The sequence below is a fragment of the Phyllobates terribilis genome, unplaced genomic scaffold (genome assembly GCF_046119375.1).
Source record: "Phyllobates terribilis strain yellow unplaced genomic scaffold, ASM4611937v1 Scaffold_13__5_contigs__length_258822181, whole genome shotgun sequence".
NCBI classification, from domain to species: domain Eukaryota; kingdom Metazoa; phylum Chordata; class Amphibia; order Anura; family Dendrobatidae; genus Phyllobates; species Phyllobates terribilis.
Genome location: NW_027362773.1, coordinates 27,438,364 through 27,454,262, shown reverse-complemented (window position 1 = coordinate 27,454,262; position 15,899 = coordinate 27,438,364). Strand labels below are relative to the sequence as shown.

General features: G+C 43.7%; 2 protein-coding genes across 4 annotated transcripts in view; one reads left to right on the top strand and one right to left on the bottom strand.

Moving 5' to 3' along the window:
- Nucleotides 1–22: 22 nt before the first annotated feature.
- On the top strand, nt 23–14,200 carry TMEM258 (transmembrane protein 258). The gene is made up of 4 exons (XM_073657990.1): nt 23–155; nt 9,000–9,109; nt 11,839–11,973; nt 14,031–14,200. The coding sequence occupies exons 1-3, from the start codon at nt 153–155 to the stop codon at nt 11,963–11,965; spliced, it is 240 nt and encodes a 79-aa protein (XP_073514091.1). The 5' UTR covers nt 23–152; the 3' UTR covers nt 11,966–11,973; nt 14,031–14,200.
- MYRF (myelin regulatory factor) overlaps nt 14,173–15,899 on the bottom strand; it is a 167,243-nt gene continuing 165,516 nt past the window's right edge. For all 3 annotated transcript variants that reach the window (XM_073657980.1, XM_073657981.1, XM_073657982.1), the window contains one exon: nt 14,173–15,397. In XM_073657980.1, coding sequence (XP_073514081.1) covers nt 15,314–15,397 — 84 coding nt within the window. In that variant the 3' untranslated portion in view covers nt 14,173–15,313. The remainder of the gene's footprint in view (nt 15,398–15,899) is intronic.

The following is a 15,899-nucleotide window of genomic DNA, read 5'->3' as shown; positions in this document are numbered from 1 at the left end:
GGCCGCGCTTTGGCAAGGCTTCACTGATTGGGACTTTCTTTCACGTGTTCTTGAGGTGACGTATTTCCGCTCCCATAGTTCCATGCTGTGCCCTCTGACCCCGTTTTGATTGTAAGAGACGTGGCGGAACCGGGAGCGCTGTCACCGAAGAAATGGTGAGAATATGTCCGCAGCGGCGGGGTCATGTTAGTGACGAGCTGAGGCGGTGCCGGTATTGCTGGCCATTATGTGGTGGATGGCTGAGGCTTGTGACAGACTTGCCAGTTATATAGCACTGACGTATTATCACGTCCTATTTCTTTTACATGTGAAAGGATTTTGCAATTTAAACCATCCTCAATCCTTTCATAATAATAAATTCTGGAAGCTGATCCTGCCCTCTGCTGTCAGTGAGGGGAAACGGCTTGTCTTCATAGCAGTGTGACAGAGCCGACCCTCCTCACAGCTGAGCTTTGTGACAGTGTGTCAGTCCTCTCCACTGCATCTGCTGCACAACCCTGACTGGTGATGGCTGATGCATTGTAACAAGATGCAGCTGTGCGAGCACAGGACTCAGGGGGTGGGCAGGGCAGACCCCACTATAGAGGATGCTCAGAGGGGGACATCGTGTGACATGTCTGAGCGGAGATGCTATATGGGCCGCGCTTATATCTCTACTGATCCTTGCTTTAAAGAAAAACATCATATGCAAAAAAAATGTATTAGAAAATCCGCGCAGTATCACGACGTTCCCACCTTACTGTCTTAAGTCCGGACACTGTAAAATATAAAGAAAACCACAACGCACTGATCTTATTCACAGTAGAACCGATCAGAAGGTGAATGTCCATTGATGGCTGACACTGCACAGTGAGCTGTCAATCAAACTGCCAGGGTGGGCACAGCTGCGTCTCACTGCATACTGAGCTGTGACTGAAGCCGTGCCTCTACCACGGAAAGTCAGAAGCTCCCTGGAGAAATAAAGTGAAAGGGGTATTCCCATCTCCAAGATTCTATCCCAATACACACTCCTGACAGAAGTTTTGTCGCTTATCCATGTTATGTAAATAAAAGCTTATAACCTGACGTTAAATTCATCCATTGGTTTTATAAATTACTCTTTTGAAAGCTGAAACCCTCCCAAATTTGGTTTAGGTTAAGAAAATAAATTGGCATCAATGCTGAAATATTGATTATTTAATGAACACAGAATGGTCAGATTTTGGCAAGACAAAAGTTTTGTCGCCTGGTCATATAATGCACCCAATCCTAGTTTACATCCTCACCAGTGCTCTGTAAATGATCGGTTAATTAGTGGGTGTGTGTAAAAAGAAACCCAGCACCCCAGGCCTTCACTTGAACTGCAACTTGAGCTCTGACAACATGCCAAAAATCCACCCTGCGACCAAAGCCTTGATTATCAAGAGGCTGAAGACCAGATCCACTGCAGAGGTGGCTGGCACCTTTAATGTATCACAGCATCAAGTACAAAGAGTTAAAAAAAGATTTGAAGAGACTGGAGATGTGTTTAACAAGCCCAGATCTGGCAAGACAACTGCTCAGGAGAAACGTTTGTTGGTTAGAAAATCCAAAGCAAGTCCCTCTTCCACTGCAGCAGAGCTCCAACCGGCCTGGTCACCTCAAGTCCCTGTGTCAACTAGAACAGTTTGTAGGATTCTGTCTCGAAATGGCCTCCATGGTCGAATCGGTGCCCAGAAGCCAGCACTAAAAAAAGGCATTTGCAAAGTCCCACAGCCTGCTAAACAGATGGACGCTGGAAAAGTGGCAGAAGGTGGATTTCTCTGATGAATCTTCAGTAGAATTACACCACAGCCGCCGCAAATACTGCAGGAGACCTACTGGAGCCCATATGGATCCAAAATACACTCAGAAAACAGTTAAATTTGGTGGTGGAAAGATCATGGTCTGGGGTTACATTCAGTATGGGAGTGTGTGAAACATTTGCAAGGTGGAAGGCAATATCGATAGCCTAAAATATCAAGAAGTATTAGCTACCTCTTACATTCCAAATCATAAAAGGGGTCAAATTCTGCAGCAGGATGGTGCTCCATCTCATACATCCATCTCTAGAACAAAGGTCCTCCAGGCAAAAAAGATGAAGGTGCTCAAGGACTGTCCAGCCCAGTCACCAGACATGAACATCATTGAGCATGTTTGGGGTAGGATGAAAGAGGAAGCTTGGAAGACAAAACCAAAGAATCTAGATGACCTCTGGGAGGCATGTAAGACTGCATTCTTTGCTATTCCTGATGACTTCATTAATAAATTGTATGAATCATTGTTGAACCGCATGGATGCAGTCCTTCAAGCTCATGGAAGTCACACAAAATATGACTCTAATAGCACCACAACTCCATTCACCAATGTTATGCCACATATATTTGTATTTTAAGATAATTATTTGTTTGAATATCACATTACTTTCTGTGGGCGGCAAAACTTTTGTCTTGCCAAAATCTGACCATTCTGTGTTCATTAAATGAACAATATTTCAGCATTGATGCCAATTTATTTTCTTAACCGAAACCAAATTTGGGAGGGTTTCAGCTTCCAAAAGAGTAATTTATAAAACCAATTGATGAATTTAACGTCAGGTTATAAGCTTTTATTTACATAACATGGATAAGCGACATAACTTCTGTCAGGGAGTGTATGTAGTAGGTGTAATAATATTAGCAAATACCTCCAATTAGAATTGTAGTATAGTTCTTCTGATTCGCTATGTCTCTTTCCTCTTGTGCAGGCTATGCCACGGCTGCAGAGTCGTTATGCCAAACCTCCCGACTCCTCAGTCTCCCTGACTCCTGACTCCACAGCCCGGCCTCACTACTGAGCATGTACATAAAGTGCAGCACAGATTCATCTCAACTAAAAGTCTAGACCCTTAGATCAGGAGCAGAACAGACATTTATAGGACATTTCAGAACTTTCCCAAATTCTTATGAAAACAGTTAGAGCACATCCTGCATTGTACTACTGTACCCAATGTATTTTATATTTTTAGGAGTTGGTTCATTTTATACCGACACAGACTCCACAGCCCGAGCAGACATTGCAGGACCTTAGATATCCATGGTTATAACCACTAGCAACCAGCTAATTGTCACTATATCAGTGGTCTTAACCATGGATACGTAAGGCCCTGCACATGAGGAAAGAGACATAGCAAATCAGAAGAACTATACTACATTTCTAATTGGATGTATTTGCTAATATTATTATTATACCTACTATATATTGGGATAGGATCTTGGAGATTGGAATACCCCTTTAATTTCCTCCCGATAGCCTCGCTTTCTGTATGGTGGCCGGACAGCATTGTAACGCTATTGACCTTCAAATTAATCTCTAAATAGCGTTTGTTGACATTACAGGTTCCCTTTAACTTGCATTTGTGGTTGAACTGTGTTCAGACAATGATTTCTGGAAGTATTCCTGAGACCATGTAGAAATTTATAAGCAGGGCTGTGGAGTCGGTAAGCCAAACCTGCGACTCCGACTCCTCAATTTCCCTTACACCGACTCCACGACTCCCACATATATTGCTTATATTTAAGTGAAAAATTTATTGTAGTACAACGTGAACATCAGACATTTAATCATTTTTGTGATACAATAATCAAGATATTTAGATAGAACATAATATATATTTATTGGAATACAACTTTAGAACACAAAAAACTGTAATAAATTGTAAATATGTAATATCGATTTTATATATATATAACACTATGTAATAAATGATGTAAGTGGCAAAAAACAGTGTTCAACAAAAATATACTAAGGCTATGTGCCCACGATGCAGAAATGCTCAGGATTTTTTCCTCAGCGTTTCTGCATCTCCCTGGCAGAAAAAAGCGCATGTGGATTGTACGTGCAGATTGTACATGCGTTTTCCTGCCAGGGACATGCGGAAATGGAGCGTTACTCACTGACATTTCCGCATGCGGATTGACAAGCGCTTTCCAAGCGATTAGCATCACTTGGAGAGTGCTTGTGACAACTAGGTCACACTATATAAATCCATGCAAACTGCATGGATTTATATAGTGTGACCCGAGAGAGTGGTTAAAAATAAAAAAATAAATGTATACTTACCCTGCGATGGCCCCCGCTGTCTTGCTTCGCTCGGTCCCGGCAGCAGTGGATTGAAAGACCTGCCGACGTCAGCTTCGCGTGACCCGTCACATGACTCTGACGTCAGCGCAGGTCCTTCAATCCACTGCAAAGTGCCGGGAAGCAAGTAGGAGCGCAGCGCGGGCCGCCAGAAGGTAAGTATACATTTATTTTTTATTTTATTCTTTTTTTACAGATTTTTTAATGGTACCTGGGTGTGGATGAGACTCTCCTCTCCACCCGGGTACCATCCGCAGATTAGAACGCTTGGATTACGCATCTACATATACAGTGATGCTTAATCCATGCGGTCTAATGCAAGTCAATGGCGGCGAAGACTCAGCTCTTCCGCAAAATAATTGGTAGTGCTGCGTTTTTTTCCGCAATGATAATCCGCAGCGGAAATTTCCGCAGCATGTGCACAGCACATGCGGATTATCATTGGGGAACATTGCTGCCCTTCTACCATGCGTTTTTAATGCGTTTCCGCAGCTGCAAAAACGCTGCAGAAACGCATTAAAAACGCATCGTGGGCACACAGACTAAATAACATTTCTGCAGTCTATGAATTTGTTCTAAGAAATAGAATTGCCTCCATCAGATTCTCCTTCATAGATGATGACCTGACCTAATAATTTTAAGGCTAGAGAACAAGCTCTCTACACTAACTTGGGTTGGAGGCAAAGCCGTAACCACATGGGCAACATCTCTAACAATTTCCGGGTATAAAGGAATTGCCTCATGCACAGTCAGTTTTGATGAACGGTTGAATTTTTCTATTTCTTTGAGAGCAAGTGAAACATTTTGCTGAAATATGGTCAATCTGCTTGCTATAGGAGACGGAGTGAAATCTTTTTCCTTGCGGCAACGCTTTGCCTGCTCCATGTCATCCAAATACATGTCAAAGTCAAACTCATCTGATGAGGATGAAGATATGGCAGCAGTAGCACTGTCAGGACCCAAGTCCTCTTGCGCCTGGCAGTCCTCCTGTAGGCCGCTCATCCTAACTGCTACCTCAGTCAGAGCTTCTTTTCCTTTAGTAAGCTGTTGATCATCAAGCAGTATACGATGACTTGGGTCCACATAAACAGCTGCCATAAAAATTTTATTTTCCAATAGCTGTGTCTCTCTCTGTTTCATTGAAACAGAAATGCCATCTGCGATTAAACCTCCTCTTTGGGACAGGCAAAATAGCAAGTTCTTCCACTTTCTTATGAAAATGCCAGGAGTTAAATCCTCAGGGGGTGATTAAGCAATTCCTTCAATTCAGCCACCTGTGTCCATTGACCTTCATTTAAGGTTACCTGAGGGTTCGCCATATCTATAAGAAACGGTTTTAGTGCAAGCAATCGCTCAATCATTAAATAAGTGCTGCCCCACCGAGTGGCTTGATCGACAATTGCCCCTTTCCCAGCACGTCTCTTCAAGATGGAATCAATTTTAGGGGTTCTGGCGGCAATAACCATGTGTGCACAACACAGCGCATGTGATGAATAGGAAAGAGGTGTGAAGCAGCTTCAACAAGATCATCTAATTGTAAAGAATCATTTTGCTGTTCTCCTGTAGTAATATCTGTTTGTTCCTCCGTTATGGGAACAGGACTGTGGCCTTCCATCTCCAACATACTGAATCTGAAATGTTCTTCTAGCTGCTGTTCACCTTCATTATTCTCATTCATCAGTTTAATTGAACTTATCATGTTTGAAGCATTGTCCGTTATAATAGCAAGAACCTGTTCTTTTTTTGTTCTTAATCCTGCTTTCCTGTTCACTCCAGCAGTTCAGAGATGAGTGCAGGCATTCTTTCCAAGTGTTTGTTTTCCTCCCCCCTTATCTGTAGAGGAGGAGCTTCACTACTTATTATGTACATAACCTGCAACACAGATTTATCTCAGCTAAAAGTCTAGACCCTTAGAACAGGAATAGGACAGACATTTATAGGACATTTCATAACGTTCCCAAATTCTTATGAAAAAATATTCCCCACAAACTGCATTGAACTATTGTACCCAATTTATTATACACTGCTCAAAAAAATAAAGGGAACACTTAAACAACAGAATATAACTCGATGTAAATCAAACTTCTGTGAAATCAAACTGTCCACTTAGGAAGCAACACTGACAATCAATTTCACATGCTGTTGTGCAAATAGAATAGACATTAGATGGAAATTATTGACAATTATCAAGACACTCTCAATAAAGGAGTGGTTCTGCAGGTGGGGACCACAGACCACATCTCAGTACCAATGCTTTCTGGCTGATATTTTGGTCACTTTTGAATGTTGGCTGTGTTTTCACACTCGTGGTAGCATGAGATGGACTCTACAACCCACAGAAGTTGCTCAGGTAGTGCAGCTCATCCAGGATGGCACATCAATGCGAGCTGTGGCAAGAAGGTTTGCTGTGTCTGTCAGCGTAGTGTCCAGAGGCTGGAGGTGCTACCAGGAGACAGGCCAGTACACCAAGAGACGTGGAGGGGGCCGTAGGAGGGCAACAACCCAGCAGCAGGACCGCTACCTCCGCCTTTGTCCAAGGAGGAACAGGAGGAGCACTGCCAGAGCCCTGCAAAATGACCTCCAGCTGGCCACAAATGTGCATGTGTCTGCACAAACGGTTAGAAACTGACTCCATGAGGGTGGTATGAGGGCCGACGTCCACAGATGGGGGTTGTGCTCACAGCCCTACACCGTGCAGGACACTTGGCATTTGCCACAGAACACCAGGATTGGCAAAGTCGCCACTGGCACCCTGTGCTCTTCACAGATGAAAGCAGGTTCACACTGAGCACGTGACAGAGTCTGGAGACGCCGTGGAGAGCGATCTGCTGCCTGCAACATCCTTCAGCATGACCGGTTTGTGGCTGGAGTGTGTCAGCAGTTCCTGCAAGATGAATGCATTGAAGCTGTGGACTGGCCCGCCCGTTCCCCAGACCTGAATCCGATTGAGCACATCTGGGACATCATGTCTCGCTCCATCCACCAACGTCACGTTGCACCACAGACTGTCCAGGAGTTGGTGGATGCTTTGGTCCAGGTCTGGGAGGAGATCCCACAGGAGACCATCCGCAACCTCATCAGGAGCATGCCCAGGCGTTGTAGGGAGGTCATACAGGCCCGTGGAGGCCACATACAATATTGAGCCTCATTTTGACTTGTTTTAAGGACATTACATCAAAGTTGGATCAGCCTGTAGTGTGTTTTTCCACTTTAATTTTGGGGGTGACTCCAAATCCAGGCCTCCATTGGTTAATAAATTTGATTTCCATTGATGATTTTTGTGTGATTTTGTTGTCAGCACATTCAACTTTGTACAGAACAAAGTATTCAATGAGAATATTTCATTCATTCAGATCTAGGATGGGTTATTTGAGTGTTCCCTTTATTTTTTTGAGCAGTGTATATTTTCGGAGTCGGTCCATTTTATTCTAACTCCACCAAAATGGACACCAACTCTGACTCCACAGCCCTGCTGTGGACTATCATGAGTATGTGTTGTATCCATGAAAAACACAGAGCGCTTATGTGACTCAGAAATCTAAATGAGGCCTAACTGTGTGTTACCATTCCCACATATAAAAGAGGTGTGATCCTGCCAAATCTAAATTGAACAGTGACAAATTATATAGGGACATGTCCCCAAATGTTAACACCCAGTTGTCAATTCTAAAGCGGTTTTGGCTCATTGCATCTTCAGGAGCATGCCTTTCCCAGCCCCTGGCTTCTTACTTTGTGCTCCTGAAGACTGACAGTTCAGGTCGATCGCACTGCTGATCCAAACTGATCGCTTTCCCAGGCTTCTGGCAGAGACGGCTTTGCCTATACAGCTCAGGCACTGAGGCTGGACAGATCCAGTGATCCGGCCAGCTTCAGAGCATCACGGGCAGGCTGTAAGGCATAGTCTGCTCACTCCTTTCCAAGGTAACCGGCAACTTAGGCCACAAAATCTAAACTATAAAGTTAAAAATCCTAGTTTTTACAGGCACTTTCAAATTTTACAAACTTGAGCCAATCCTTTAGTAGGAGATTTCAAGGATGAATAACAAGAGCAGCACAATGAAGAGTTCCAAGAAAACTTGCTCCAACTTGGTGACCCTATGGGTAATACAAGTTTTTCCTAAAACAGGCCTGTTATTAAGTGTCCCTATCCCCTTTACTGTTATGTCTATTAAAGGCATAATCCCAATAACAAGTTATCCCCTAACCAAAGGATGGGGGGGTACTTGATGGAGATTATCACTGGAACCCCCAGTGACCCGAACATCAGGACGCTGCAGCCCCGTTCTGAATGGAGCAAGGGTGCTCATGTTCCACTTCTCTTTATTCATTGTCTATTGGATTGCTGGAGAAAGCAGAGTGCTGTGCTCAGTTATTTCTGACAGTCCCATTGACAATGAATGGACTGAAAACTGAGCATGTGCACCCTCGTTCCATTTGGAGCCGGGCTGTAGAGTCTGTTCTTGTTGGTTGGACCGCTAGCAGCCAGAAAGTTATCAGCTTTCCTTCGAATAGGAGAATACTTCTTTTTTCTCTTAATAAATAACCCTTTAAGGGAAAGTGGTGACAGATATATAGTGATGCTTCTCTACTTTCCATAGTATGCAATTGGTGCGGCAGGGAGGATGTCCGACCACGTCTCCATTCAGACTTGGTGTCCCCTTGGTTGTGAATTGGGGGCTCCTGTGTGCCAGTGATAAATGTCCATTATGGATAAATCCATTTATTGCATGTGCCTTATGAGTATGAACCAGTGTAATTGTCCAGCCGCCGTTATTAGCTGCACGTGACCCATCGCAGTGGGTACGTCAGCACTGGGCAATGTAATGCTGCTGTTCATCTCTTATTTACTTGGTCTCATCACGTTCTTATCTTTTTCTCCCCAGGAGCTGGAAGCAATGAGCAGATATACAAGTCCGGTGAATCCGGCCGTGTTCCCGCACCTTACAGTCGTGCTTCTGGCCATTGGCATGTTTTTCACGGCATGGTTCTTCGTGTATCCTTTTACTGCGGACAGATATTGTCGTCCTTGTTTTATCTTCCAAAGGAAGTCAAAAAGTGTAGCGATGTGGGAAAGTCTCTGGTACAATACAGGGGGCTCAGCATGTGACAGCATTTTGCTATAAGGTCATGAAATGTAAATGGAATATATCTGGTATTACTTGTTTTTTAAGGCCACGTTCACACCTGCATTCAGGGAAGTTTTGTTTTTAGGAACAGATAAGAGGATCCATTGCATAACTGCAAACTGGAGCGGAGGACTCCACAGACTATTATCATGTGGATATGTTTGGAATGCAAAAAAAGTTCTGCTTTATCCTCTGATCTAAAAAACTGACATAACGGAACCCGGACCGACCCCATAATAGTCAGCGGGGCTTCTCTGCTTCCGCTTACAAAGGTAATGTTAAGGATCTATTATAAACATGACTTTTGTTTCTGTTCCTAAAAACGGAAGAGACTAACGGACTGGCCGGCCGCAAGTGTTAGCGAAGGCTTATAGGGGAAAAAAACAACCCAGATCAGCAAGCGGGCATCTAATGTGATTTCATATTGCCATATTATGTATCTGGTGCATTTTTCCACTCTAGACATTTATACCATATTCACAGGATATGTTATAAATGTCAGATGGGTATTAATTGCTTCACATGCAACATATTTTGAAGTTGAAATATTCTGTGTTTGTTTTTATTTTAAGAAGCCATTATACTCTCCTGTATTTTTTTGCTCGGGGTATGAAGGTAACCCTGCGACTCTAGGATTTAGCTTTTGAATTTCTATTTCTTCATTGAATTCAGTGAGGGGGAAAAAAAAATCTGCAGCAAAAACTTCTTTTGCCCCAGAAATTTAATATTGCTCAGGTTTAAAAATTTTCACTACAAGTCAATTTCTGGCAGTAAAAAATATACAAAATAAAGAAGAGGTTCCTTATCTACATGACTTGGTACTTTAATCTGCTGCATTTTACCTGTGCAAATCCCTAGGTACAATCTGTAGCTTTTCTTCACTGGGTAGTTTCACCCAAAAAATGTTCAAATGCGCAGCGGCTGTGGATGGGTGTAGATCTCCCTCCTATTTCATGCACTGTTCTGGTCTGTAGCAATGGACTAGAACAGTGAATACTGCAATTGTTGTTGTTGTTTTTCCAGTCAGTATGGAAAACCGCTTGTGTGCACTTGAACATAGATAAGTATTGGTTAGAGATGAGCGAACCTGAACTGTAAAGTTAGTGTCCGGTGCTGAACTTCGAACATGGACTTCTCCTGGAAGTCCCTTTTACAGTTCGGGAGTGAGAGGGATATTTTCCAGCTCCAAAATTCGGGTCACCATTGATTTCCATGGGGTTCGGGTTCAAGATTGGGTACGGTTCTGGTACCCGAACTGAATGTTGGACTAAAGTTTGGTTGAACCCCAACTTCCATGGGTCTGCTCATCCCTAGTGTTGGTCAGTGTGCTATCCAGGGGCTGTCCATTCCTCACACCGACCCAAAATACAGTGGTCTGAAGGAGGCTGCCTAGTGCACCTCCAGCCTGTCAGGATGTGTGTGCCAATTAGTAAAGTCCTAGTAATGGTACAGTATCTGTGCCGGCTGTGTGCCCCGTGTACAGATTCATTATGTGTTTGTGTCGGCCTAGTTCGTGCTGCACCAGTGGTGGGGATCATGTGCCATTACAAGGGGATCATGTGCCATTGACTTATCCAAAACATAGGGCCCAAGTCATCGAAGCTTTCATGCTGAATTCTGGAGTAAAATGTTTGAAAAGTCACAAAATTTAGGTGACTTTTGGTGTCTTCACACCAGCTTCTCCCAGCTGCGCCAAAATGTGTGTAGCTGGGGCGGGACGTCAGATTTTAATTCAGGATGAGCTGTAGCAGTATGTACGCCAGAAATCTGATGCCAGTACCTCACAGGAGTGAGATTCCTGGCGTAGTACACAGAGGCGCACACCACCCATCTGATGCCCCAGATTCATGGAGAAACGTGCCTTTCTTCATGAATCAGGAGCGTCTGATTCCAGCATATCTCCTCTGCAAGAGCGCCAGAACAACGTCTGTCTTGAGGAGTCGGGCCCATTGAATAGTGTCTGTAATTACAGGAGTCGTGTACCTACACATTTACATTAGCATATTGGGAACCACAGAGGCAGTCAGCGGGGAGCTCCTGTGTCCTTATCTGTAGGTTTTGGTCATGGAAAGTGGAGTGATTAAGTGGATGTTATGTCCAGAGCGTGCTAAAGCCAATTAGGAAAGATGGCCGCCATTATCACATGCCGAGGTTTAGAGAAGCAGAAGCCATCTGGGGTTGTCTGAATGGTGGAACGAGATTTTGTAAGATATTGGAATATCTGCTACCAAACTACATGAAAAAGGTCTCTGGGGCCACAGCCAGATATACCAGGGGTTAATCCATAGGGAAAATGTCTGTACCAAATGTATTCATTTACAATTTAGGACTGATTACTACTTTACCAAAATGTCAGTGTGAATACGTCCGATTCTGATTGCAGGATCAGTCCGGATTAGTATATATTGGGAACTGTCAGTCCTGATATATGATCCAGGCTCCAGTGCTGTATAATATAACCTGCAGCTGCTAATAGGCGGATAGCTATGTGTTTCCCCCAAAAGCCTGGATTTACATGGAGTGAACCTTTTTTGTGGAAAGCACTGCATCTTAATGTCATCTTCAGAAGTTTCTCTTCCTTAATGGATTAATAAAGCTACGAGGTGACGTCCACCAAATACACCAGGGATGTTTACAAGGAGCTCCTTATCTCCCTGGTAGCCTCGCTCTTCATGGGATTCGGAGTTTTGTTTCTTCTCTTGTGGGTCGGAATTTATGTGTGACCACGGGGGTAAGTAGAAGCAGTTTACTGCCAATATAAATGTTCATAGAGAGGTGTGGGGGCAGCTTTCTGAGCTCTGCTACATCTAAAAACTCTGTGTCACAACCAGTGCACCAGTAAACTAAGTGACACATCCCTGGAATCAGGGTCCCTGCCTCTACATTATGCTGCTCTCAGATGAGGTAGCAAAAACCTGGTAATGGGTTGCTGGATCAGGCTCGCTGTAGTGACCTAGCATTCAAGTCTCCCCGATATCCCCACATTGTACCTTGACATAGTCCTAGACAGATCGCAGGAGCCATACTCCTATTGTGCCAGGGCACGAAGCCCTGCCAGTGTTTACCCCCGCCTATTTTAAAACCTGCTTAGCCTAATACTGTAAGTGCCTGATAGGTGTGAGTCCCAGAGGTAGGACCTGGCTCCATCTCCAGTACAGGGATCCCCCGTTTAGCATTGGCCATTAGTAAGTGTAGATGTGGAGGTGCAGTCACTGGGTTGCTTCATACATTGCTGTTGGGATCCCCATTCTGGACCGGCTTCCATCAGACATCTCGATAAGCCATAAATGTCTCTTGTGACACAACCCCTTTAAAGTATCTGAGCAATGGAGTTAGGGATTGCTTTTTCTCCTGTATTCTTGCCCTTCTAGCACTGCTTGTAAGCGTGCATTCACACATCCATGTGACTGTTGGTTCACTGCCCAATTTTTTTTTTTTTTTTTTTTTATCCGACAGCACACAGACCCACTACGTGTTATTTTGATCCTCAATATCGCATCCATATAGGAAATGCTCTGCGTTTCCCAGATCTCATTCTCAGATCCGTGATTATTCATGGATGTGTACATTGATCTCTGGGTCCGAGTGCTGAATGATAAAGTATCTGACAACACTCAGGACTTTTCACACAGTGTGAATGCACACTTACCCTGTTGTGGATGGGAAGGGCTACCTAATCAACCAACATTTAAAGTAATTTATTAAATCAGTGTTTCTCCTAAGGCTTTCATCAATTACATAAAAAAAATGTAGAAAATCTCCCTACATGTAGCTGAGATGTCTCTGGCCAGAGTTACATTTCTGGCAAGGCGCATGTCATTGTGCCAAATGTATTAAGAGCCATGGGTCTTAATGAATTCACATCTCATTCCTTCACAGCCATCATTAAAACTGGCGTACGAGATGTCAGTCTTAATGAATCAGGGCCTGAGTGTTTTTTAAGGTTATTTGCAATAGACGATGCCTTTTTACTGAAAGAACTCCTTATTAAAAGGGATTGTCCTCTCCTCCGACAACCCCTTCTGAATCTGTATGTTTGCCCCCAGTAAATTAACACTTGTACTCGCTTCCGGTGCCGTTCCAGCAGTCTCTGCATTCGCTTTCCCGGGACTCGTGTGACATTAAGTCACATGATGCCTCCAGCCAGTCAGCGGCCACAGGGATCACATGACTTAATGTCACACAAGTCCAGGGAGAGTGAATGCAGAGACTGCTGGAACGGCGCCTTCTGTCATACCGCATACATCTGGAGGAAATAAAAGAGCATCAGTAGCTTTCACTTTCTCCGGATGTAAATGATTTGTCCAAAGGGATCATGTGACTTAATGTCACGCAAGCCCCGGGCGAAATGGTGCTGCAACAGCGCCAGCACCAGAGAGGAGTAGAAGTATTATTTTACTGGGGTGCAAAGATACGGATTAAAAAAAGTGTTGTCAGAGTAGTGGACAACCTCTTTAAGTTGATTTTTGGACATAAACAATAATTGTGGAGAAATCCAACTTTTAGTACTTAAAAGGAACCAGTTATGTACAGAAACACCATTTACCCAGTGATTACTCCTATTTAAATTACCCTTATACCTGCAGGTAAATAGCCTGTCTTTAATGCATCTGCAGCACCACCACAGGAAAAATTGAGTATTACAGCAGAATTAATTTTATAGGTGTATGTGCGTGCCCCCCCCTTTACTTACTCCAGTTTTTTAATACTTTAATAATAATAATCTGATGGCTGCATATGAGCGTGCGGTATGATGCCACTACTGACAATGCTTTTTCTATTTTCCAGATTCTAGCTGGAGGCATAGATGTTTGGGTTTTTTCTTACTTCGCTCTGGGGACCAGTACTGGCCGTGGATGGCGGCGTCCACTCAGTCGTTGCACTGTCATTTCTGCAATGGAGATTTTTCTGATGGTGACTTGCTCACCAGTTACAATAAAACACTTTATTATTACATACATTAGCGCCTGTGGTCTCTGTGGTTGTACAGTCACACAACAGCCGTCAGAGTACAAAGCATTATTCATATATTTATATTGTGGTATTTATACGTTGCAGGATATTTTTTTTTTTTTCAGACCCACAGAATGGGGTAGAGATGGGGGAGAACAGTGCTGTCAAAGGAAGGGAAATATAAATACAAATCAAACATTTAAAAAAAAAAAATATTAAAAATGCTTTGAGCTCATAGGTCAAAAGATCACATTTTACCCCTTCCACTACTTTAGGTGTAATAAAAGGGTTAAAATGCTAACACGCGATTAGTGTCTTATAATTAATGTAAGGGGGGAGTATTTACAGGATCTTTAATAAGGAGGAAATTGTTGTTTTTTTTTTTAAAAAGGGGAGGGGATCCAGTTTTTCTTCTTAAAGTCACCAATGCATCTCTTTGGACAGCAAACGCACGCTTGGTGCTCAGTCTTTGGTGTGCTGCCTCACCATCAGGCTTTTTTTGGATGCCCCTTTAAAAGGGCGGACTTTGGTCCTCAACTGTCTTGTTAAGATTAAGTGCACTTCTGTGGTTAGGGAATTAAATACAAAACACAAACGAGAAAAAAAATCACACAAAATACAATAAGACACAAGGTCTGTTCCAGTTTTCAGTAACTTGCTGCGGCTTTTGCAGCCTCGGGCTTGGTGGCAGCATCTAACCGTCCAGATTGCTCCAGTACAAAGGACTGATGACGCTGTCCTGGTATCTTCGATTGGGATGGTCAAGATTAGGTGGAAGGTTTGTAACAGAATGGTAATAATAAACATACAGAGAATCATTAGGATGGAGAAGAATCTGCTCCCATCTTCAGCCATTCATTTCCTCCTCCTTCAATAAGAGAAATCCCATGTTTCTTGCTTGGGGATAATTCCCTGTGTCTCCAGTGTGAATGCTTTAAGATTTCCACTTGGTCCCATTAGGATCCAGTGCTACTTGGTTTGGTCCAGTGTTGCACATCCAGTGACAGGTAGGATTACCCCGTGGCTGCCTGCAGTCTGGGGAAGGAAGGGGCAAAGGGGTGACACATGGTCTGTATCCACGGGAAAGGGAAACGTATTCCAGCTGACCAATGGGAGTTTCAATTGCAGAGTCGGTAAAAATTAAAATAATAGTCTGTAACTTCTGAGGAATCCACAGTGACGTCATAACAGGTTGATGCACCCTAGGAGAGAAAGACACCAGTCAGGATTTCTAAAAGGGGTTGTTCCTTTTCAAATTCCACCATAACATAGGCGTGCCGAGCTTTACAATGGCAAACAGCTGTCTCTCACTATCTGTGGGTCCAGTGCTACCTCTCCAACGGTTTTTATTGATAACCTGTAGCAGTTATGTTACATTTACAGTGCTCAAAACCGCTGCAACCAATCACTGAGCACAGCAAATCATGCTATCTACAGTAGCAGTGTGCCCTGGACTCAATGATTGGCTACAACAGTTACAAGCGCTGTAGACGTGACATCACCACTGCAGGTGATCAACAAAGACTGGACCAGCGGTGCAGAGGCAGCACTGGACCCGAGAAAGGTGAAAAGCCAGTCAAGTACACCATCTACTATATAATCTGCTTATCCCGTCTGTCCCTCTAGGAAATCCCGCGTCGCTAATTAGTCCGGCCGCGGCCAATCAGCGACACGGTATTTCAGAACAAGATGGCGGCCGTTAGC

What these genes read in the sequence shown, in the direction of transcription:
- TMEM258 (XM_073657990.1), top strand. An exon ending in TTCACGGCATGGTTCTTCGT is followed by an intron (nt 9,110 to 11,838) that starts GTATCCTTTTAC and finishes GGATTAATAAAG; the next exon opens with CTACGAGGTGACGTCCACCA.